This window comes from Talpa occidentalis, unplaced genomic scaffold (assembly GCF_014898055.3).
Source record: "Talpa occidentalis isolate TD23 unplaced genomic scaffold, MPIMG_talOcc4v2.1 talOcc4.16, whole genome shotgun sequence".
Taxonomy (NCBI): Eukaryota; Metazoa; Chordata; class Mammalia; order Eulipotyphla; family Talpidae; genus Talpa; species Talpa occidentalis.
The window spans coordinates 59,155,992-59,182,588 of NW_023601653.1; the positions used below are offsets into that span (position 1 = coordinate 59,155,992).

The 26,597-nt window shown below is 38.9% G+C and overlaps 1 protein-coding gene and 1 pseudogene across 2 annotated transcripts in view; both read right to left on the reverse strand.

Annotated features, from left to right (window-relative positions):
- Nucleotides 1-9,685: 9,685 nt before the first annotated feature.
- Nucleotides 9,686-26,597, reverse strand: part of DERA (deoxyribose-phosphate aldolase) — a 96,521-nt gene continuing 79,609 nt past the window's right edge. Inside the window, exons 7-10 of one of the 2 annotated variants that reach the window (XR_008552261.1) lie at nt 20,764-20,876; nt 15,057-15,206; nt 13,867-14,760; nt 9,686-9,946 (exon numbers count right to left, since the gene is read on the reverse strand). Coding sequence is in view for 1 of the 2 variants with exons in the window: in XM_037514286.2 (XP_037370183.1) it covers nt 14,704-14,760; nt 15,057-15,206; nt 20,764-20,876 (320 nt within the window). In the remaining variant the exon portion in view is untranslated. Of the gene's footprint in view, nt 9,947-13,857; nt 14,761-15,056; nt 15,207-20,763; nt 20,877-26,597 lie in introns of those variants that run through there. The other variant, XM_037514286.2, reaches the window with a different exon arrangement.
- On the reverse strand, nt 16,775-18,154 carry LOC119248144 (fructose-bisphosphate aldolase A-like; annotated as a pseudogene).

A 26,597-nucleotide genomic window follows, 5' to 3' on the forward strand; every position in this document is an offset into this window, starting at 1 on the left:
TCTGCTAGGCCCGCGCATGCGCCCCCACCCCGCGCTCTGGGAGGGCGGGACCAGACAGTAGGCATGACCTCCAGGTGACCCTGAGCCCCACCTCGGATTCCTTGGCTAAGCAAGTGGTCCAAGGACAAGTCCTCCTGGCACCAGGCACTGGGCAGCCAAGGCTCTGTTTCAAACATAAAAGTATATTATTTGTGTATCACTAAACAGTTTTATCAACTTGATAGACAAATTTTAATAAAATCTATCTTATTTATTATTTTATGAAAGTAATACATGGTCAACATTAAAAAATGAAAACTTTGTCACAAGGGAAAGAATAAATCAAACATGACCCACTACTCCTGGATATGCAATTTTTACTGTTTTATTATTTCCATTTGTTTTCCTTTACATATAAGCTTTGGGAATATAATTGGCATCCAATTGTACATGTTCTTTCATATTGTTTTTAAATTTAATTCTTTACTTTTGACATCATTAATATTCTTTTACAATATGATATTCTGTTACATTTATTTACTCCTGTTCCTTTTATTGTTCCTTAAAATTTATTATAAATAATGCTTGGTGAACATTCTTACAGGATATCTGTGCACATCCTTATTTCCTAAAATAAATTCCTGTATGTAAATTTGCCACTCTGTGTTACTAAATAACTTCCTACAAAATTATGCCAACTTACCCTTCTATTAGCTGTCAATGGAATGCCCAGTTACCTATAGAGATGGCAACATTTGTCCTTACTATGCCCATTGCTAATTACTACCAGGTTGGTATATAGAAAGTGATATGTCGTCTTTGACTGTTTCTTCTTGACTGCCAGTGAGTTTGAACAATTTTTCATTTAGCTATGTTTTACAAAACATTTATGTCTTTTGTCTGCTTTTCTACCAGGATACTTATTTTAATGAGCTTTTCACATATCAAGGCTTCAAAATTTTCCCTTCCTTGTGTTGCAAATGTTTTTTCCTGCTTCATTTACTTTGAAAAATACTTGCATTTTAAATATAGAGTCAAAAGAAGTTGCAAAATATAGCATAGACTTCCTGGGTGCCTTTTATCAAATTCCCTAAATTGATAACATCTTACCTTAACTATAGTACATTATTGAAATCAAAAAGTTGGCATTGGTACAAAGTGGCTAATAAACTACAAACCTATATGAATCTCCATTTATTTTTCAATCTACTAATGGAGACTTTGCATTCATTCATTATGAACTGTTTGCATTCATTATTACTTAAAAAAAAACCTTGACATTTTAAGCTTCTGGTTCTACAAACAAGAAGCTTTGAAGTTGCAACTCCATTTAACAAGTAAAAAGCTGGAGTCTGAAAAGTTAACAATTCTTCTTGGACCATGATCGAAAGACAAAGAGCAAACTGCTAGTCCCATGTTTGGAGGGACATTGTGGCTTCTAAGCACAGAGACTCACAAGCAGGAACTGCATAGGAACCAGCGCTGGGGTCGCAAATTCTGGACCCTAAATTTCAGTTACCCTCTGTGTCATGTTTCTTTTACCAGTCATATAGTAGCTGACTCCTTCCACAATACATGATTCATTTGCAACTCAATATACTTTCACATATTGTAGTCTCTCCTCCAGGAAGACCTGTCTCTGGGGGTGGCTATGTTAGAATTTGAGGGAACCCAGTTAACTAGAACCCACTTCAAGCTCTAGATAAACTCAGAGATAAACCAAAAAAGCAAGCAGAGAGATAGAAACAGGTATCACTTTTATTTCCAGTAGAGCTAATTTCAAAAAATATAGTTTACTACAGGACAACAGGCTTCCTGATATTCTATCCTCAGTAATGTACAGACCCACCCACCCCAAAATAGAAAGTACTAGACAACCACAGGCCTTTTCATGCAGTGTCCTTCTGCTTCATTATTAAAATTTGAAACTAGAGAAAGGGCTTACTCCCAAGAGTGGGGAGGAATGACTTGAGCTACACACAATTCCCAGTTCCTTATCCCATAATAGCCAACAATTAGGAAAACCACTCCATCTTCTCTGAAGAAGAATGACTGAGAGGAGAAAACAGGAGTAGAATGTTAATGACTTGCTTTCAGATGGCAGAAAGTAGGAATGGGGGATGAAGTTAATCTCCCAACACACACACACACACACACACACCACCACAAACATTCTCTACCTACAAAGGCCCTAGTAATACTCAAACATTACCTCGTGTATTAAATTTTATTAGACCTCCTAACAGATTCTCCCTTCACTTTGTGCATGTAAATAAATCCAACAGTGATAGGAAGAGTCTTGTATGCAGGCACAAAGAATACAAATACAAACTAGGTGCTATTTCTGCCTTCAAATACTTGGGGAAATTATATCTGTGACAGTCTAATAATAACTTGGATTTTTATCCTCTACATTTATTCTATCAACAAATTTGAAAGCACTAAGCACACAGACACATTTTTTCTCCATGAAATAATTTACTCATGTCATTGTACTATCTGAAATCTGTCTACCTTATTTGACCCTCACTAATCTATACTCTGCTTTCATCATGGCCCTGAAATCCTTCTCAACTTCTTTCATTTCTTGTCCAGATCTAGCCACTCCAGTGCCACCAGTAATTATCGCCAAATGTAACAATTCATTTTTTAATCCTTCCAATTTCCCTAGTAATTTTATTATCCATTCTTGGGTGGATGCCTTTGTGTTTGTATGTTTCGAATTTATAGCTATAATGGGAGAAACCTGAAGTGACACAGCTCATTATATAAGGATTTGGAAATAACATGGGCCAAAATCCCAGATCCTAAGACACAGCAGTAAATATAATAAAATCACGGTATAAAATGTTTAACCTATAAGGAAGGCACTGTGTTTGTCCCTGAATAGTTCATTATAGAGGTTCCATTGTGTTATTCTTTCTCCCTATCTCCATGGCTTGAGAGTATGATCATGGGCTAGATGGTTAGATTAAATGACCTTTGGGAGTATGTTTTTAACCCCCTGAAATTCTGTAATTCTGATGAATTTTCTTTTTTTGGAAGTATGACACAATATCTTCATTTTTCCAAAATGATGAAAATGTAGTCTAACACAGTAATTAAAAGTACAGATGCTGGTGGCAAGAGTAACTAGCCTCAAATCCCAGCTCTGCATATGACCATAAAGCAAATGATTTCTTTAAGTCTCCATAACTCATCTGTGAAATGATGATGAGGCTTGTATCTATCTCATAGGCATGTTGCGTGGATTAAATAGGTAATATGGATAAAGAACTTAGAACAGTGTCTAAGTATACCATAAGCTATCAATGATTGGTTAGTACCAGTATACATGTGTTAAAATAAATCCATGAATTGTAGGCACTCAGGAAACACTAGAGACCGATCTTGGACTTGAATTTTATAGACTTATCCAAATCCTTTTAAATACCCTGTTTCATTAAAATGAAAAGGTTTTAATATTAAAAAGGCAATCTTTCTCGAAAAGTAATTCTCAGCATATATACCAGGCATATATAGATTGAATCTACCAATCAAATCCTATTATAGGACCACGTTTGCATAATTTTATTGTATTAAAAATACTCCTACCTACTTTTAGAGTCTGAATCAAGCATTGCATATAACTGTAATATCTCTATTTTGCAAGATCGTGCTGTAGGTGTATCACATGTTCTAATTAGTCTACTGACTGCAGTTTAAAAGACAAAATTGAAGAGCATATTAAGTAATTCCATCTGCCTGGATAGGGAAGTTAACTTTCAACCATGGAATGGCTTAAGCAGTGGAAAAATTTGGCACAGTTGCTCATAAGTCATTTTAAAAGCATTAAAACATATTTCAAAGATTTCAAACAAGCCATTATTGTTGCTGCCACTCAAAACATGGAGTAAACATCACTTTAAAAAGATATGTTCTTTTTAATATATCAAAACAAACAACTTAATGAGTAAAAATTGTTTTCTCAAACCATTTTTTATACATTGGCAACTCATCCAGGAAGTTTTAAGATAAAATTGTGGAAACCATTGGTAAAATTTATCATTGTCCAAAAAAATCAAAATGCATGACACTCAATATGTGATCATTCCACCAAAAAACTCCTCTAAAAATATGCATCCTATATTTACTTTGGAATTCTACTCACTAGAACAGCTGTATTTTTGTCGATCTTGATGACACTTATGGTTTATGCTTATCTTGTGGCTAAGACTCATTTTATGTTTATACCTGCCCTCTATTATCCAAAGGGTTAATTGTCTTTTAAGTTAATTTAACAAGAAAGTGTGGAGCACCCACTCTCTGTAAGATACTTTGTGGGATATTGGAAGGGGTTTAAAGTCGTTTGCAACAGGCTTACCCCTCATAGCTTCCAACTCAGGGCTAGCAGAAAGGCAATACAAGGAGCCAGATTTTAAACTAGGAAATGGGGGCACTGAGATTGCGAGTGGGTGGCAGATGAGTCAAGTAGGGTGGTCTAGCACAGAGGTCTGGTTGGCGTATGTATTCTCCATCATGATGACACAGTAGGCTTGGAACTTGTAAAGAACAGGGACAGAGCAGATAGTTCCTGTTCTGGTTCTATTTGTCTACATTGTCTTTCTTCCCCAGGCTTATGCATTTGTTGACAAAAACATTTAGGACCTCTTTGTAGATTTCTTTCCACTCTTGAGTCCCAGATTGTAGACTCAGATTTCTTTCCACTCTTGAGTCCCAGATTGACAAAGCTCCAGGGAAAAGATCTGTTAGCCAGAAAGTGAAAGTCACATTTTGAAAAGCTAACAGGTAAATTGGAGGACTGGTCATAAGAGCTGACTTCATTTAACTGCAGGACTAAAATCAAAATGATTGTGGAGATTATGGTCACAGACCAGAATTTAAATGTTATAAACTCTAATGATGTAGAAATAACATAGTGAAGGTTTGGAGGAAAAAGGACAGATGGTGGGTAGTAAAGACTAGCTGATTTTCTCATCTGGTAGAGCAGAGGATAGAAAGATTATTAAAGCTGATAAATCATATAATAGAGCTGTAAGTACATTTCAAAGTCTAAAGAATACAACATGAAAACTTATCAAGAATCAAGTGAGTTTTGGAGGAAGCTGGAGGGGGGAAGAAATAGAAAATAATTTTATCATTATTCCTGGTATGAAGTAGATAGATAGAAACGGAAGTATGTGGGGAAGGGGTCCTGCCATATATTGTTGATGAGAGTTAAGTGTAAGAATTTTCAAAGGACTACTCTAGAACTGTTGCATGGGACTAAGAGGCAAAGGGTGACTGCAGAGTGTAGTTTTAGAGAATGAATGGAAATGGAAATACAGATGATGAGATGATGAGTCTTTTCCTGCTACAGAGTATGAACCACCTCTCTAGCACCACTTTGTTCTATTGTAGAACCCAATATCTTTGAATACCATGTACTACTTCCCCCCAAAAGGCCAAATCTCCCTTGTTAGCAGCTAGATTATAGCATGCCACCGAGGCTCCAATAATCAGCCACAATCATATGGAAGTCAGTCATCCAAGCAGCATCTCCAGCACTGTGATAAATAGGGGCTCCCGCATTCAAGTGCCCAAGGTGGGAGGCTCATTCTTCCCTCGGGGCAGTTCTGAAGAGTTTAGGCATTATTCCTAGCTGGCTGTCTCCAGACCCGACTATCTGCTTTGCTAGATACTTTGCGTAAGTTACTCAATATGCTTTAAACAATAAATTTCTTTTCTGCTTAATAGAGATAGAGGGGAGTTCTGTTACTTGCAACTAAGAATCATGTTTGACTTGTATAGTGCTAGCAGAAAACACCCCTAGAAAGCAAAAAACCAAGTTATACATTCTTTATTTTGAAAAGACCAAGGATATCATATTTTCATTAGCGTCCATGATTTTTTTTAATTAATTAATTTATTTATACAAGCACTGGGTACAGTCAGAAGCGCGGGAGGGTGAGAGAATTCACCAGAGCCAGAGCGGGAGGCAGAGCAGGCAGAAGGACCGAAGTACACTGCTGAGGGGAGCAGCGGCCTGCAGGAGAGGTCTGTGTGCCAGCTTCCATGATTTTTGATCATTTAGAAAGTAGCTTCAAACTAAAGAAGCCATATGTCAGTGAAATGTCCCTGCCCTAGAATGTTTTATCTCTTTCAAATATAAGTTAAAGTAGGCCTCTGTTAAAATAGGTCTTAGTTTTAAGCGCAATTATGCTGGAATCACCAAAAGTTAACGAATACTAAATAGGTAAAATTAAATACAGCTGAACCTTACTAACTTAGCTTGCTGAAACCCTCTGGAAGGATCCTAAGGATAATGATTCTAAACTCATCTAAAATGTTTATTCTAGGCTCTCAAGCTTTCTTTTAAGCCTGGTGTGTAACCAGATCACAACCTATTGTGAAAGGATTATGGGATAATTCCATTTCCACTGCCCCTCTCGTCCATAGCTATGAAAGCAGCAAAATAGACACATTTTTCCTGGAGTTTCATAAGGAAGTGCTACAGCTGGTGTCCTTTCCTACTGAATGGATGTGTGCACTGTGGAATTGATGTGTTGATTACAGGATTTCTAGTCTCGTAGCTCTTCAAAGGTAGGTTCTGGATCACAACATGAACATCACATGGGAACTTCTTGGAAATATGAATTTTACCAAATTGGAAACTCTGGTGGTAGGATTAATAATTCTGAGTTTTAAAAACTCTGCTGGTAGCAAAGAAAATCTCTAAAAAATGGTGTTGGAGAAACTGGAGAGCCACCACATTCAAAGGAAAGAAACTAGCCCACTATCTCACACAATAAAAGTCAACTCAAAATGGATAGACTTGGATGTAAGACCTGAAACCATAAAATACACAGGAGAAAATATAAGCAAAACACTCCGCAACCTAGGCCTCAGTGAAGGATTTTGTCTCCACTAGCAAGGAAAACAAGAGAAGTAAATAATTGTGACTACATCAAACTAAAAAGCTTCTGCACAGTGAAACTATCACTAAAACAAAAGATATCCTCTGAATGGAAAATATTTGCACACCATACATATAACAAAGGGCTGATATCTAAGACCTACAAAGAACTCATACAACTCAACAAAAAGAAAACAAATGATCCACTTAAAAAGTGGGCATAAGAGCCAAAGGCACTTCTCCAAAGATATACATATGGCAAATAGACACATGAAAAAGTGCTCATCATCACTTACTATAAGGGATATGCAAATCAAAACAACGATGAGATACCACCTCCAACCTGTGAGAAAGTCCCTTATCAAAAAGACCAGAAACAGGGCCTCCCCTGTGGCCCAGTGGGTTGAGCGCAGCTCTGTGAAGCTGTCTGCAGCCTCTGCAGCATGGATTCGATTCCCAGCTGGCCGGGGACATATCCACATGGTGTGGCAGACTTCTCCCATCTCACCCGCTGCTCCCCTCAGCAGTGTTTTCGGTCCGTCTGCCTGTTCTGCTCCCCACTCTGTCTCTGATGAATTCTCTCACCCCCTGCACCTCTGGCTTGTACCCAGTTCTTGTATATATATATATTTTTTTAAAAAAAACCAAAAACAAAGGTTGACAAGGATGTGCGGAGAAAGGAACCCTGTACACTGTTAATGGGAATGCAGTCTGGTCCAAGCACCTTTGGAAACCATTAAAAATAGCTCTATCACAACATTTCCATTCCTAGGGATCTACCCAAAGAGTACAAAACCACTAATTAGAAAGGAAATAGCACACCTATGTATATTGTAGGAATATTTAGAATAGTCAAACTACAGAAACTACCAAGGTACCCTAAAAAGAGATGAAAGGATCAGAAGAGGTGGTATACACACAATGAAATATCAGTTATTAAAAAAGACAGACTCTTGCCATTTGTGACATGGATGCAGCTGGAGGAGATTATGCGAAACAAAGCAGGTTAGAAGGAGAAAGGCAAATACTGGATGGTATCACTTTATGTGGAACACAGAGAAAGAAAATAAAGGGTCAGATAAAGTCAAACAAGTACCAAATCTTAGAAACCTTACAAAGAACTGAGGCTACTATGGTGGGGGGGTGGTGAAAATAAGAGGGGAGGAAGCACAATGGACTAGGGTGGTAGACTATGGGTACTTTGGTGGTGGGTGGAGTGTAGTAACACCTGAAGGGGGAAGATCTCCTAACTCTAGATCATAACATTGTAAACCAATGCTACCGCAATAAAAAAAAAAAAAAAATCCCCACAAAATTCCCACCCCCCTTATTTTGACTCTAATCCCTCCTTCCCAGCTGTAGTGGCAGGACAGGCCAGTGGGCAGGTTTTCTATGATCCAGCAGACCAGGTAAAGGAGGAGAGAGTCATGGAGACCTTGGTGGCTTTTGCAGGCTTTTATTGGGATTACCAGGTACACAGCAGTCAGGGGCACTGCCTCCCGGCCCCAAGCAAGTCTTCACTCTGGGCTCTCCGGCTTTCTCTCACATTCTCTCTGCTCTTCTCATGGCTCTGCTTCTCTCTCAGCTTCTCTGCTTCTTTCTCGGCTTCTGCTGGCATCCCCATGATGCCGCCCTTAAAAGCCCAGTCTTAGCCCAGGTGAATCCCATCTACCTATGGCCACACCGTACTCCAGGTGCCCGTCATCAGGCATGCATTTGGGAGCACAGGGTTCCATCATCTATCTTAATGGAGGGAGGGCAGAAAAGCCTGATACTTTTACCTTATCCTACACGCCCCTTCCTCTAGTGTGTCTCTAGTTTATAGTTGCTTGTTGATTTTGATTTTTACTTTATTATAATTAGTCTTTTTCCTGGTCCCTTATTTAGGTTTTCTAAATTCCTGCTATGGGTGAGACCATCCGGTATTTTTCTTTTTCTTTTTGGCTTGTTTTGCTGAACATGACTCTTTCCACCTCCATCCTTGTTGCTGCAAATTGCATGAGTTTATCTTTTTTGATTGCTGAGTAATATTCCATTGTGTATATGTACCACATCTTCTTTTTTTTAAAGATGTATTTATTTATACAAGAAAAGGGGTACAGGCCAGATGTGTGGGAGGGTGAGAAGATTCACCAGAGACAGAACGGGGAACAGAACAGGCAGACCGACAAAATACACTGCTGAGGGGAGCAGCAGGTGCAACAGGAGAGGTCTGCTTCACTATGTGGGACCCTCACTGGCCGGTGGGGATTGAGCCCGTGCTGCAGAGGCTGCGGACAGCTTCACAGTGCTGTGCTCAACCACCTGTGCCACCAGGGGAGGCCCTGTACCACATCTTCTATAACCAAGGTGAAAATGCATACATTGTGCAAAAATGAAAAATGATGTAAAAAATATATAAAATTTAAAAAAGATCATAATGGAGATTATAATAGAACATGGAAAAATGGATGTCATAATTAAGAAACAATGAAATTATGTTCATTACACCTATGACTATAATTATTTAAAACAGTTATGTATGTAGTCAAGGCAGAAAATATGGAAATTAGAAAAGAGTTATTTGGAGCTTTATGGTAGTTATTAAAAAATTATTCTGAAAAACAATAACCTTAACTACATTGATAGGCCAACTTAGTATTCATTGTATGCTTTCTGAAGCTTGTAGTTGCTTATAAACATAAAAAAAAAAAATTAAAACAACTCTCCTTGGTGTTTCTGATGTCTACTAATCACTTTCTTTGGGTACACAACTAAACCACTCCAATCAAAAGAGAATCTACTTTTAAGAAGGAAAATCAGATTTTTAAAAAAGATTTATTTATTTATGCATACAAGAGCTGGGGTACAGGCCAGAGATGTGGTGGGTGAGAAGATTCACCAGACACAGAGTGGGGAACAGAACAGGCAGACTGATTGAAATACACTGCTGAGGGGAGCAGTGGGTGAGACAGGAGAGGTCTGCTGCTCCATGTGTGTTTCTCTCTGGCCGGCCGGGGAACGAACTCGTGCTACAGAGGCTGCAGATTGCTTCATAGTGCGGTGCTTAACCCCTTGCGTCACCAGAGAGACCTGAAAATCAGATTTACTTAATAACATATTTCAGGCCATTAAAGGTCTTCTCTAAGACTAGCTTAATTTCATTATGTTCAATAGAACCAGTCTTCACAGAGGAAATGTAGAACTTGAGGTTACTAAGATCTAATGTACAAATAACTGCTCCTGGTGTCATTAGGTAAGTATCCTTCAATCCTTTTGGATTGAATAATCCCAGTTTCTTTTACTTTTATTAAAGTAAACTCTTCATCATACTTGTCAAGTTGCAAAATAAGCCTCATTTTACTGTTTACATGAATTGAAACACATTTTCTGTTATTGAACACTGTTACAGAAAATAATGCCACAGAAAAAATTGTCTATATTCTGATTCCACCTCATCCTTATTCTTCCTCCTAAAAAAAGTTTTAGTTCATGGTAAGGTCACTAAGTATTTCACATATATTGCATTAAACATTCTGATCCTCATTTGCCCTATTAAATAAGAATTGACCAGATGGATATTCCTCTGACTCTCTCCTGAGCAGGTTTTAGTTAATTAAAAATGATTATTTTTACTACATATTTTATATATCTTCCAGATGTTACCTGTGGTCATTTATGGAAAGGATCATTTGGTGGTAGTTATAATTTTCATATTTTCCTTTGGGAGGCAAGACTCTTGAGCATAATCAAGAAGCAAATGTAGAAATTGATTTCACCTCATACCTTTTTCCTAGTGCCAAAATGGGTATAACATTCCATATCCTTTGAAAGAACTATCTATTCAATTCTTTCGCAGCACTCCTTCCCACTATGTTGTGTAAAAAAACATCAGGTTGATAGAAGAAAAATTAATGTTGGCTTCCCTCTGAACTAGACACGTAAGGTGACTTTTCCAAAGAAACTGATTTGGTTTATGTAAGATGTAACAAACCTTTCTATCACAACAGAGATTTCATCATGTCACTGAGGATGTGTTTTCAGAGACATTTGTAGCCTTTCTTGCTTTTGCACAGAACTCCTTGGAAACTATTTTTTCATACAACCTAATTTGCCTAAGTTTCCTGATAGTGCTGAAATAATCCAGAATGAGACTGAAACACCATAGTTATGAAATTATTTTGTGATTACACTCATCATTTTCTCTCCATTTGCAGACCAAATGGAATTCAAACAAGGCTTCTAGTTTTCCTTTCAAACAATAAAGTCACATTCAACTTTCATTTATAAGAAAAAAATTAACTCATGAGATCAAAATTCTGAAGGTTTTAGAGCTATATTAACCACACTATCACCTAGGTTAGACTTAGGTGGTTGGTGTACCTTGGGGCAAAAGTGAGTTTTTTGAGTCTGCAGTTAACATGTGACAATATGAAATTTTCAATTCCAGAGTCCTTAGTCATGTTTTGTAAAATATTTCATGGCATGATGTAGATGTAGGATCCGACTGTCTGCTTGAGTTTTTGAGTTTCTTTTCTCTAGTAAAAAATGATGGTTAGAACCAGACAGTCTCTAAAATCTCTTTAAGCCCCTAAATTAAATGACTGGTTGTTCTAAAAATAACCTTAAACCCTAATAGGCCTTATTAAACAATTATGAAAATTTCAGGTGTGTATAAATTAAGCTTTACACACAGAACACATCAACTCAGTTTCTCAGCGTATAAAGCTTCTGCTTCCAACGTTCCAAAGTACACAAATCTACTTGCAGTAAATCACAGTCACCTCAGAAATGACCTCTTCCTCTTATGTTTTCAGAGCAATCAGTATTTACAAGGATCTTCCTATTAAAGTCCTCTGTGCTACATTTGATTTCAAGAGCCAGGTAAGGGGAAGACATTTCTGATGAAGAGGCCAATAGTCCTTGGAATAACTGTCCCCCCAAATAAAAGATTACTTACCTTTAGATCAGGCTGTGCTCACTCCTAATATGTTTGAGGGACTTGCCAGTATTAATTTCCTATGTGAATCTATAATTGTCCACAGAGGTCAATTTCAGTGGATGCCTCATAGAAATTAGAATTGAGGATAATGATACCTGCTCACTTGATCAACTAAAATGGCCAGCTGGGTTTAATGGGAGGAAAACAAAAACCCCTGTGAAACTGGGATAGCTTCAGAGGTGATAGAATGTAATTATTTTTCTGCCATGTTTCTTCTCCAAAGTGAGAAGCGGCTGTTCTGGTGGAGACCAGGGCCACATGTTATGAAGGTAGATGGAAATGGCATTCAGAGCCAATGACCACACTCAAAGGCTGAAGTGCAGTGTAGGTTTTCTGCTATTGCATTGAAGCAGGATGTCATCTCCATTCTTATTTCAGTCATTTCACGTAGATTTAGAGGAATGCTTTGAGGGGAGTGGCCTAATTGTCTCTCAAGAGGCAAATTCTAATTTAAATTGCTAGAAAATTGCTCTTTATAGCCAGAAAACATTTTCTTGGATCTATTATAACCATTCTTAGGATAACAAAATTTTAGGTCTTCAAGAAAATTGCTGTCTGCCCCAACCCTTTATTTTAAGGTGAAGAAACTGAGGACCAATTCCAGAGATGTGAATTACCGGGACCGGCATTATAAAAGCAGAAAAAGGAAAAGCATGAGCTAGAATTCTGCAGATGTGAACATGGAATCAACTGACTCCCAGCCTGGTATTGTCCACTGAAGAATTGCTGGAGACTCATCCAGAGAGGAAGGAAGACCCTCTCAATGCAAATAACCCTTTGAGAAAACTTGTGCTCTATAATCTGGTAGAGGTACTAGCAAGCAAAAAGGTGGAGAAATGGGGAGAAAGCACAAAGGAACAGGCAGACCTCAAATCTGATCACAGTGAGCTGTGTATGTGTCTGTGTGAGCTGAGGGACACTGAGCTAGGGGATGAATGTACAGACTCAAGAGCCACATTGCCTGCTGGGTTTGATCCTTGACACTGCTCATTTTGAGCTCTGTGACTTTTGGCAAGTTGCTTAAACTCTCTGTGCCTCAGTCCCTTGTGTGTATAAAGGTTGATAAAATCACTACTTCCTATTGTAAGGATTACAAACTGTACTATACTTTACTGCTATAGGAATTAAATAAACTGAATTATTTAAAGAGATCAGCACATACTAAGTGCTATGTTAGGGTTTGCTGTTTTCCCGCTAGTCACTGCACCAGAAAATCTTAAAAGTTTCAGAATATTACAAAAATCTATTTTATTAATAATGTACTGAGGTACTTTATCTGAGATATTCAAGGACTCTACTAGAGAGATGAGAAAGTCATGGCAAAACCTCTTCTTATGTTTAACAGATGAATTTTTCAATACATATTGTTAAAATTGAAAGTTTTTAATAAAAAAATCTATCATATGCTCCAGCAATTCTACTCATAGGTATCTACCCTAAGAAGCAAAAACAATAAATTGAAGGGATAGGCACTCCTATGTTCACTACAGCATTATTGACAATAGTCAAGTATGGAAGCAACTTAAATGCCCAAGGACAGGTGAGTGTATATATACACACACACACACACACACACACACACACACACACATATATATACACACACACAATAAATACTACAAACAAAGATGAACTGCCAATTGTGACAATGTGGATGAAACTGGAGGGGAGATGGTAAGTGAAATAAGTCAGGAGGAGAAAGACAAATGGCAGATGGCTTCACTTCTATACAGGATACAGAGAAACTAAGGGTCAGATAAAACCAAACCAATTCTAACAAACCCTAGAAATCTGACTGTAGATTTAAGGCTACCAAAGGAAGGAGAGCAAAGTGGGTAGTGGGCCCAATGGACTATGGTGGAGGACTGTGCTGCCTTGCTCATGGGTACAATGTGGTAATATACACCTAAAGGGTTTGATTCTGTACCTCTAAATCATATAATGTGTCATAAACCAATGTTACCAGAATAAAACAAAAACTTTAAGGATTTTTTTCAAACATGTAACTTACTGGGATTTTTAAAAATTGAACACATTTAGGGCCTCCCTGGTGGCGCAGGCGGTTGGGCGCAGAGCTGTGAAGCTGTCCGCAGACTCTGCAGTGCTGGTTCGATACCTGCCGGCCTTGGAGCAACTCACATGGCGAGCACACCTCTCCTGTCTCGCCCGCTGCTCCTCTCAGCAGTGTATTTTGTCAGTCTGCCTGTTCTGTTCCCTGCTCTGTCTCTGGTGAGTTCTCCCACTCTCCCGCGCAACTGGCCTGTGCCCCTGCTCTTGTATAAATAAAATTTTAAAAAAATAATAAAATAAAAAAAATTAAAGACATGCAATGATACACAGCATTTCATATAACAAGGACAGAAATTTTATTAACAAAATAATTTCTGAAAGAGCATATCTGTTGGAAAACTTAAAGAATTTTCAGGGCAGGATATTAGTGCTAAGCCAGCTCCTCTGAGTTGCCTGAGTCCAGGAGAACTTCAGGGACAACACATTTTCTGTTACTAGAGCACGTTTCTTGGCAATTTAACATTTTTTTCCTTGGAATTTAATGTTGTCAAAGCTATCAGTAACATTTTACTTGGCATTTTAAGAAAAACCTTCATTAAATTAACAGCGCAGATCATCTGATAATTAAGAGCATCTCAGGTGTGCCTGAAATGAACACATATGTGGATTAGTTTTTTCTTTCATTCTTTGAATTAAATTCAACAGACACTTGAAGAGGAAAAAAGGTCAGTTATTACCCATTCCCCCATTTCTTAATTAAATAATTTTAGCAATGTTGTAGCAAAGTAATTTTTAAACACTGTTGTAAAGAACTTTCTGATATTGGTCGCTTGCTGATTTAAGGCATTGGAAGATCATGGTAAGCCGCATATCTTCCAGTCACTTGATGGTAAATCTGTTGAGGAAAATCAGAGTTCAGATCATTTCTAATAAATTATTATACTGATCAAGTAATAATTATACCGGTACATAAGTGATAATTTTAATTAAATTCATTATAAAGTGCCACTATTAGAAGCTTCAGTAGTAGGACCTCCACCCACCCCAGTTCAGGTGGGGGTTTGCTTAGAAGGAGGCAAAGAGGTTTGGGAACAATGAAGTGAACAGATAAGTTTTCATTTCTATGCACAGCTCATTTCTTCCTCAACAACATTTATCATTTTGCTCCAAGGACAATGGGTTATTACTCACCTGTCTCTCAATGTCCAAAAGCAGAGTGCTGGCCCCTATTCGAAAGAGTTCTGGCTTCAGCCAATCATCTCCCAGCTCCTCCTTTATGAGAGAGAGCCACGCAAGGGAATCCTTTGCACTGCGGATGCCTCCTGCTGGCTTGAAGCCTACCTAAAAGGGAAGGGGAACAGTGTTTGCTGTCATTGGATTCCTTTTTTAGATGATACTGCAGGATTATGTTAAGTGAAATAAATCAGAAGGATAAAAACAAATCCTAGATGATTCCACTCACATGTGAGTATAAATAAACAAAGCAAAGGAAGTGACAAAAACAAACCAAAGCAAAGCCTTGGAATCTGACTGCAAAGATAAGACTATAAGGAAGGGTGCAGGAGGGCTGGGGAGCAAAGGGTAGAGGGAGTTCAGTGGACTGCAGTGGAGGATGATGAGAGCTTTGGTGGTAGGTGTGCTGTCTGTGATAACATACATACGAAGAGGTGTGAACCTGAACTTTAAAACAATGCAGTGTTGTAAACCTCAGTCATTGCAAAAAAAAAAAAAAAAAGAGAGAGAGAGAGGGAAAAAAGCACTGCATATTAATACTGGGTCTCAAATTTACCCATCCCCTCACCTTAAAATCTATTTTATTTAACCCTGGAGAAGAGCTTAGATCATGGACTCACACCCATTCACACTACAAATGATTTCTCCGAGATTAATGGGAACAATGTCACTGCTTCTGGAGAAACACTGATGAGAGTTAATAACCCTATTAACATGTCACTTATTGGAAAGTCATAAACCCCAACTATCTAGACTATAGCCATCAACATGGGATAAACAAGAGAGATGCCAATAAATAGAGAAACAGATGCCACAAACGCCCATTCATTTTACCCTTCAAATAAACCCTTCTGGTCACCTTTCAGCCTTTATTCTAAGGTGCAAAAGACACATATGCGTATTTAAAATGAGGAGTGTGTCAGTGAGGATACAATACCTAAACTGGCAGACATCAGCAAGAAGAGTTGACAGTTGTTTAAATCAACTTAACTGCAGGGACTTTTTTCTAGTTGTTAGTAGATGGAGTTACATAAAGCAGCAGACCAGGTAAAGTAAGCACAGTGGAAAAAGACAGCGTTGGGGCTCTTCACACTTGAGTCGTCTTTGAAGGTGACCATAAAACAGCACAATTCAGCCTATATGCAATGTTTATAAATGATGTCCCTGACTCTATTAGCAAAGGAGAAATGTCTTCTATGTACAGTAAAACCTGCAAATCTGGATTTACTTGTTTCAAGCACTTGAATTTGCAGGAGACTAGAGACTCTACAGATGGCAGCAATCAAAAAAATAAAAATCCACACCCTATGGCCTAAAGCCCATACATTTGGCCACTCAGAGTTGTTGGTTTAATAGGTAATACCAGCAGGGATGACTGTAGTACAATGCTAGAGGAGAGAGACAACAGATAAATGGTCCCAATATCAACCAAGCTAGAAACCTCATAGTTAACGTGGGCTCCGCCATCTTCTTCACCACCCCATAACCAGTCAATCAATGGTCATACCCTACCAATCCTTATTTTTCCCCCTTTAAATAGTTATTTACTGGCAGTAGGCTGGAAAAGGTGATGAGGTTAGCAAACACAGACAACAGCGTGCATGTGCCAATGTCACGAGGGAGGCAAGAGTGCTGGGAAAAAGCACCTGGAGCCTTGGATGACGCCCCCTCTTCAAGAGTATGGGGTGGGGGGGGGCAGGGCTGGAGTGCTGATGGGGCAGCCTTAGAAAACCTCCGCTCAGCAGGCCTGGATGCGGATGAAGAGGGACTCACTGGCTGCTGCCCTGGCCTGGCTGCTTGGTATGTACCCTCCTTAGCAGCTGTTGGCCAGGGCTCACCTAATGCACTTCCTGGGCAGCCTTAAGGTTCTCCTTCTTTCCGCCCCAGGCCATAGGAGAAGCTCAGGGCCTACGGCTTCATCAGGGAACACTTGTTGATGGCACCACAGTTGATGGATGCCTCCTCCTTGCTCCAGTCTCCAGATAGGAAGATGATCCCAGAGACAGCAGGCTGCACTGTGCAGTAAGGTGCCAAGGAAATCTCCTCATGAAAAAATTTCTGGGAGCAGGCATTGTCTGGAGTTATCATAATGGGCTTCAGCAAGATGCAGTGCAGGTAGGCATTGGTCACTTAGAGCCTTGCAGACAGTAATGGGCACCTTCTCAGTTACTTACTTCCAGCACTGCAAGTGGTGCCCATCAGGGAGAATCAGGCTCCATGAAGATGATGCTATTATTCTAGAAGATGCTGGCATAATAGGCCCCAACATTGGTGTTTTCTATGATGGTGACAACTGAGTGGGTGTGTTCCCCAATCTTCAGCACACAATGGCACTTGGCAACGTCAGCTCCATCCTTCTTCTACTGGGCACAGCATTCAGACAGCTCATCCAGCCCTTGGGTGGTAGTCATGCCAGTTGTTCCTGCAGGGGTACTGTGGCTTTGTCTGCCATGATGCCCACAACTCTGCTTTTGGATTTGATATCTTGGGGGAAGAGATGATGGCCATCATCTGCTTTCTGGTAGAAAGTCTCATGAGAGAGGACGACACCCCTAGTGCCGGGGTTCATATGTCGTTGGCAGCCAGCAGCAGCTGTTGATAGAAGCACCAGTTTTCCTTGGTGCTCTCAGTGCCAATGAACTGCAGCCACTTGGCAACGCTTTCATTGGACTCATCTTCAGCCAGGATGCCCTTTCCTGGAACCACTATTCAGAGAGTTATGTCATGTAGCTCATTTCCTGCTCTGGGGTCATGTAGCTCATTTCCTGCTCTGGGTATCAGTAAGTGCATGTCAGTCAGGTCCACCCCAGGAAGGGGGTGGGTTTGTGAGGTGCAAAGGTGGAAGGCGGCAAGCTGGCATGTAGACTGAGAGAGTGAACCTGGCAGTCATCTCCAGGACCCTGGTTCTTCAATCCTACCTTCTTAACCTCTGTATTTCCCATATGCTCACCTCATTCTCTACTATCACATTTACTGTTTTAGACACTCATCAGTTCTCACATGGAACACAGGTGACTCCCTGGGTCACCAGCATTACACCACTGAGCAGCACCCATGTAGAGATTTGAACCTTATCTTCCTGTTATCTGGAGCTCAAATGACTGTGTAAGAGTGAGGGGCAGAAGTGAGGGAGATAGTGGGATGAGGTTATTTATTAAGAAGAGCACCTCCCCCTGCCACTCAGTTAGTTGACATTAGCATACATGCCAAGCTCAGGAGTATATCTATCAATTAGACATTGCCGCATATTGATTTTTCTATATAGTTCAGTTGTGTCAGCAAGTCTGTTTGGCAATGTTTCTGATGAGAGGTTGAAGCATAAGTTTAGCATTTTTTTTTTTTAAAGATTTATTTATTTATTTATTTATTTATTTATTTATACAAGCACTGGGTACAGTCAGAAGTGCGGGAGGGTGAGAGAATTCACCAGAGCCAGAGTGGGGAGCAGAACAGGCAGAAGGACCGAGGTACACTGCTGAGGGGAGCAGCGGGCGGCAGGAGAGGTCTGCGCGCCATGTGGGAGCTTCCTCCGGTGGCCGGGGAGCAGCCAGGGATCGAACCGGTGCCGCAGAAGCTGCAGGCAGCTTTGCAACCCAGTGCTCAACCGCTGCGCCACCAGGGAGGTCCCAAGTTTAGCATTTTTTTAAGGGAAAATATGGAAAACATAAATCTGTAATGAAATCAGTTATGAAATATTAAACCTCTGCTTCTCAGGAGTGACACTAATCATGGTCTAGAAGGTGTCCCATCAACATTTTTAAACACCCGTTAAATCAAGGATGTGGAAACTTCACCATGTAAAGGTGGTCCAGGCAATGTGGCAACAACCTGAAAAGATTGCAGACCTATACACAGATTCCCTCTGTGTGAAATCAACTGTCACTTAAATGAGTGTAATTTGTACCTGTTCATTTCTTAATAAAACTGGGATGAACTCTTTTTATTAGCTGAGGAAAGGGTCAACTGAATTAAAGACAGGAGAGCCCCTCCTTCTGTACACTGCTCTGGAACACTGTTTTTGACAGTGTATTTGACACTGTATTTGACACCGTTTTAAATTTTCTGCTTGTGGTGTGAGGACTCTCTTGGAAAGTAACCTGTTCATTTTTGTATCCCTAGCACTGAATCTCAGTTAGCATGGCACAGCTAACTATTCAGTAAATATGTGTGGGACCCCAGTGGTGATTTTTAGCCCCAGTGATGGAGCTTGGGAAATGCACAGATACCTGAGGATGACCCCTGATTAAGAAGCACCAGGGAGGAGGATCAGAGCATCTGTAAGTGAAAAATGCTTCACATCTATTTTGGTGTTATTTGGCCAAGGAGAACCACAAGTCAAGTGAGTGATGGTCTCAGCTGGGGCCCAAAGCTAGAATGCTTATTGCTATGGCTTTTAAAAAGAAAATTTAAATTTATTTGGACCGCTACAAAAAGCTAACAAATAGAGGTTACCCAAGTTGGGCTGACTTTCATAGGTGAGTCATGGTACACATTTCTCCAATTTTTAAGATAAAAAGATACTCTGAAGGGGAAAATTCTGGAAGGAGTTCGTTTCCTCTCAAACTCTGTACATTTTTATGAAGGTCTCTGATTCTAAAAATAAACTAAAGGTACAGTCACATACAAAGTCATCACATCCAGTTGGCAAAGGTCATTTTTGGGTTTCTATTTGGCAGAAATCAAGAGACTATTTTAAAAAGATGCCTTCTCAGGAAAGGAAAGTCTCATTTTAAAAAATATTACCTTTCTCTCCAATGATGTAAAAAAAAGTCCTTTGAGATAATTTGCAGCTAAACAAGCAACTTGAAGTGAAAAGGAAAATCCAAACTCATTTTAAAAAATACCTCATACGCATTTTTCCTTTTAACTTCGTATGTTTCAAAAAATATGTATTATTTTTCGAAAAGCTGACAAAAGCTAGCATATACCCTCCTCAGCTTAACAGTCTTCCAAAGAGCACATCCAACTGCCATAAAACGCAAAAATGGATATTTAATTCAAGAGCTATATAACGTCGAGCTACCTTTTCCCTGCTGTTTCACAGCATTTCATTATTTTGTTTAATAAGTTCATCTCCTCGAGAATTTTCTCTTCACCTCATATTATTAAAAGTAATAAGTTTTTCTGGACCGGGGGTTTCCCAACAGAAAAACCAATTTATGTGTGTCCTTCAATAATGACAGGAAAAGATTATTTCCCATTATATTGCATACTTTTCATATCACCACCACAGCTTATCATTCAATAAATGTTACTCTGCAATTCTTTCCATTCCTCAAGGAAGTTTAATTTCTGCATTAACCTGTTTTCGCTGGCCAACGCCTTACCAGACAGCCTCTGTGTTGCTGCAGAATTAGTTCGTTAAAGAACCCATTTAGGAATCTCTTGTCAGTGATAAAATTGTCTTCGGCTAATAAAAGGACATAAAGTGAGTTTACATCTTGATCACACATACTTACTCCCCACACTCACACTTACTTTTTGTTAATCGCACATGTTTCTCCAAGAACGTGTTCGTTTGTAATGAAAGGCAAATTAAACATTTATCTTAATAAAGGTAACTCATTCACACCTTCTGCGTATAAAGGTGATGATCGTGACTGTGACTAGTATTATAAATAACATTATCTGTACTCTGAAGAAAGATTTGCTGGCAATAATATACCTTGTTTCCAGTTCTCCAGAAGAAATCTCTAATGGCCCGTAGCATTACTATAGCTACCGGGAAAGTGGCATTTACTGTTTCTTTTCCAGTAGAGGTCTTAATAAAATCTGATCCTACAACAAAAGGAAGAAAAACTCCATGTTAATTAAAAAACTTAGCTTTTACACTTTGGAGTCAGTGGAGGAAAGAATCACGTAAAATTTTTCCTGATGAAAACAGTTACGTTGTTCATTAATCATTTGAAATAAGAAAAACAAAAATTTCTCTTTAAAATAATACGGTCCATACTTTCCCCCCCTTTTACCATAAGATGAATTAAATTAGGCATCAAATGGATTCTCACTGTACCCTGGGGCTCCTGCCTCCATTTCCTTATCACCAATTAAAATCAACTTGGTTTATTTAATGCATAACTGAGATGAATAAAAACAATTTTATGCTCCGTGCTGAACATCATATATCATAACATTTTAGAACTACAAGACTGGAGCACCTACTACTCATTTCTCCCCCATGTTCATATGTTTGATAGACAATCCACAGTACAGTGATACAGCATGAGCAGTGTCACCACTAGAGGATTTCTACTATGATGTTTGTTCAGGCAAGCAACATGTCTTCCACAGCTGGGGATTTTCACGACCAATTCAAGCCACTTGCAAATATTTTAAAGGACTTCTGTCTCTCCTATGTCTCTTAAATCCATTGAGGTAATTTATCAGGCTAGCATGAGGAGACAAATGCATGATAACAATAATTCAGATTCACTGCGGGGTATAAGCTATGCACAAATCTCCGTGTTCTACAGGTACAAACTCAGTCAATCCTCACAAGTGCACAAATTAAGTTCTAATGTGATCTCCCTTTTTAAAGAGGAAATTGAGGTTAAGTAACTTGTTTAAGGTCACATAGCAAGCAGGGAAAATGCCAATTATGACAAAAGCAATAAAACAAAAGAGTGACTCCCAAAAAAATCACCTAGAGTGACACAGAGAGACAGAGAGAGAACCCCATCCTGCATATGGCTACCTATCCCCAAAATACTCAAAGCCTGGACCACAGACAGGTAGCATGGACACACATGGAGGCTTGTTAAAAATGCAGACTCCCTGGTCCTACCCTGAGTCAGAATCTGAGTATCAACAGGATGCAAAGTGATTTTCTGAGCAAATTCATGGTCATAGCCCTCTGGAACTATACATAAGGCTAATCTCTGAGATTCTCCCAACATTCATCAAAGAAGTGGCTTGATGGAAATGGAGGAAGGGGGTGGCCAAAATGTTCCCTGTTGTTTCAATTGGGAAAGATACTTCCATGATTTTCCATGGATTGAAAGATTCAAATCAATACACTTTCAGTAAACAAACTGTTTGTAAGGCACAGTAAAAAATAGAAAAACAAATAATTCAAGCCCATTCTCTCAACAGCATTCATTCTAGGTTCAGAAGCAAGTGAAATATAAATATAACTACCTGATCAGCCAGAAGTCAAGAGATCTGACTCTGAGCTCTGGTGCTGATATTTACCTTGCAAGATCCTGTTTGTAAATTAGGTCTGAAAACTCTTGCTTGCTTTATAGTTTATACAAGGAATCAAAAGAGACAATCTATGTGAGAGCACTTTGGAAACTGTCAAGTGTTATACAAATGTAAGTAAAACAAGGGGAGCTAGGTAGGAATTCTGATCTATAAGAGCAGATGATCAAGTTTCCTATTCTTTTGGTCTGTAAGTCCACTGGGAGAAATGCAGACATGTCTGCGTGTGGTATGCTGAATGCATTTATTCAACAAACATTTCCTGAGTGATTACTCTGTGTTAGGCTCTGCTCTAGAAGCTGGAACAGACCACAAAACAAAGAAAATTTCTCCCCCTTATGAGCAGATTTTCAGAAGAAAAAGACAATAAGCAAATATAACAAATGTCAGGGGGGTAATAAATGCTATAAAGAATAATGCAATGCAATGAGGTAGAGAGTGTCAGAGAAAGCTGATTTCAAAAGTCAGCAGAAAGCTGTCTCTGAGTGAAATTCAAAGAGGGATTGAACGAAGAGAATCTGGGAAGAGACTTATAACCAGGAAAACAGCAAGTGCAAAGGCCCTGAATAGGCATGTGCTAAGCTGATCACTAGATGACTGAATGAAAGACAGAATGAATGAATGGGACCACAGAACCAGTGCTGAGTCCCTATAATAAGACCATAAAAGAAAGAGAAGAAATTAAAACCCCCAAGTAAATGTTGGAAGGTGAGGGGAATATTATATCAAATTGACAGAGACCAAGACATGTTTTCCTAATCTATCGCATTGTTTTCTGATTCACTCAAAGGCTTCTGGGGACAGCACTGGACATTACCAAAATTCTTTGAAGCTGCTCAGAAAAGAATATTAAGATAAAAGACCAAGGCTACAACTAAAGGGCTGAAAATGGTAACTTGAAAATCACACTCTTTAAAGAGCCAGATTCCTATGGGGGAGAAAGGGGCAAAGTAAGGAAGGAGGCACTTCCTGACATTACGTGGGAGGAGCAGAGAATAACACTATTATGGTAGCAGCAGTGGTCCTGGAGTAGGAACACATGGTTCGTCTGTCCCTCCCTAATCTGTATGGTAAGTTTGTTTGAGGGCAGGGGCTACAGATTCCTTATGAACTTCTACACCCCCAGAACATGACATCCACCAACAGGCACAATAAATTTTGGATGGTTGACCACAGGTACAAAAAAAAAGCAAACTTTAATATTTTCCACCTTTAATGAAAAAGGGAAGACAGTTTGGGCCTCATTCTAGTCCCAGTCATAAAACTAGGCATTTGGCTCAGAAGAGCATACTGTTTGATCTGTTTGTTTTTAATAGATGTTAAATTTTACAACAGCTTCAAGTCTATAGCAATACTGTGCAGAGTTTCCATATTTACCAGTTTCCCTGATTATTAACATGTTATGTAGTATGATATTTCTGCTACAATTAATGAAACATTAACATATTATTAACCCCAACCCATGCTTTATATACAATTCTTTAGTTTTATTCAAAATTCAATTTTATCCAGGATACAATAATATATTTGTCATGGTTCCAGGTTCTTCTTGGCTATGACTTTTCTCATTTTCCTAGACTTTCCTCATTTTGATGACCCTAATTGGTTAGCTATTTTGAACAATTTCCCTCAGCTGGGATTCCTTCAATAGTCCTTTTTCTTATGATTAAATTGGTTTTCCGGGTTATCTAGAAGGAAATCCATAGAGGTAAAGTGAATTTTTCACATCATATCTAGGGTCCTCCCATGACTTATCACTACTGTTGTTGACCTGGAACTCTTGGTGGAGATACCATGTTGGCCAGGTTTCTCCACTGGAAAGTCACTTTTTTTTTTTGCTATCTTTCATAACGTACTCCGGCAAAAAGTGCTGATACATACTCCCTACAAAAGGAGGGGGGAGTTATAATCCATCTCCATTAGGGGGAAATAACTACATGCAATATTTAAATTTTAGTGTGGGAGATTTGTCTCGTTTCCATTTATTTCTTACAATCTTTTATTCACTTATATCAGCATAGACTCAAAGATTTCTTGAATTTATAATCCCATATTACATTTTGTTGTTCAAATGGCTTCTAGCTTTGACCACTGGGGCTCTTTTAGTAGCTTCCTGTAAAACTCTTTCAACAATCTCCCACCATGTGGATTTTTTTTATCAGATGTATGTTTTCTGTTCCAGTCCTAGAATAAGCCATTTCTTCAAGGAGTCCTCATTCCTTTAATTGGAGAAACATATTAGATACCCAGATGATGGTATTAGGTATACTCATTGCTATAGTAGGGGACTAGCTTTTAGGCTATCTCATGCAAATGGGCAAGGAAATGTATGTATGTATGCCACCTCATTTATATGCAATTATTCCACCTACAAATAATTTCAAAGTCAAGTATCTATATCTATGTAAACTAGACACAAGTTATAATGATGTCTCCAACTCTACCTCTTACCACATGGATCATTCCTATTTTCCCTTCTCTTTGGATTTTATTCCCTTTTTTCAGGTGTTGAATTTTATTTTATTTTTTAATATTTTGTTTTATATAATTCTTACATCATTTTTCATTTTTGCAGAATGTATGCATTTTTATTTTGGTTATATTCCCCATACAATTGAACCCCTCCTTATTTTGACCCCAATCCTTCCTCTCCCCACCCCACCCCCCATAGTGTGTCTCTGGTTTATAGTTGCTTGTTGATTTTGATTTTTACTAAACTACAATGAGATACCATCTTACACCAGTGAGAATGGCACATATTAAAAAAAAACTAGCAACAACAAATGTTGGAGAGGTTGTGGAGAAAAAGGAACTCTCCTGCACTGCTGGTGGGAGTGTAAACTGGTCCAACCACTATGGAGAGCTGTGTGGAGATTCCTCAACCTACTAAAGATAGAGCTTCCATATGATCCAGCAATTCCACTCCTAGGTATTTACTCAAATGACACAGAAACAGTAATTCCAAAGGGCACCTGCATCCCTATGTTTATAGCAGCACTATTTACAATAGCTAAGCTATGGAAACAACCCAAATGCCCAAAAATAGATGACTGGATCAAGAAGATGTGGTACATATACATGGAATATTACTCAGCAATCAAAAAAGATAAACTCATGCAATTTGCAGCAACATGGATGGAGCAAGAAGGGATCATGCTCAGCGAAATAAGTCAGAAAGAAAAAGAAAAATACTGGATGGTCTCACTCATAGCAGGAATTTAGAAAACCTAAATAAGGGACCAGGAAAAAGACTAATTAATACAAAGGATTTTATTCATTTTTTTTAAAGAAGTAACACAGGCTTATGACACTGCATATAATTTAAGGTATAGCATCATACTCTTTAGATGTATGCTACCACACCCTACCCACCACCAAGGTACCCACAATCCTCCATCAGAGTTCATGTTCCCCCTCCCACCCACATGGATCATTCTAGCCTGCTCCCCTTGCTTATCTATAAACTCCCAGGCCAATCATGATAAACCTGCCATCTGTCATCCATTTATCTAATTGTTCATGTCCAGAATCTAAGTATCATGCTATCGGAATTGTTAATCATGGCATCATGAGAAACAACTTTATCAACTACAGTGCTAATACATAGTTTAATTTGCTTTTAGTATTACAGACTATTCATTTATAATGTTATTCAGGTCAATAACACCTCTTTCTCACACCTCCTTCAAAGAGGTTGTTTCACATATATGTAATACAGTTTGATTCTTTATGTTCCTGGAGACAAAATTCACAATTTGTCAAAGTGAGCATTTAAATGTTTCCATCAGTGTATGGCTCTAGCAGGTAAGCAGGTTTCAGTTGTGGGTCATGGAAGCTGACCCACATGGCACAGCAGACCTCTCCTGTCTCACTTGCTTCTCCCTCTTAGCAGTGTTTCAGTAAATCCACCTGTTCTGCTCCCTACTCTGTCTCTGGTTAATCCTCTCACCTCCCACATCTGGCCTACACTCCAGTTCATCTACACATACACACATAAAAAAGACACTAAGTATAGTACCTCCAATAGACAGATTGAAAGACAATTAAGAGTCATAAACCAAGTAAGAGATTAAAATAGCAGTTTGGATATGCAGGCACCACTGGCTATTTCTTTAAATTCAGGAATAAGACCTAGCTGTAATTACACAAAATGCTTTAGAAAGTACATTAGTATTTTACTACTGTCAAAAGAACAATGGATTTTCCAATGGGACCAAGTAGGCACACACTTTTGTTTTACTTCTTATTTTAATATTACTTTTCTGGCCTCTCTGCTAACACAAAATTACCTTAGAGAAA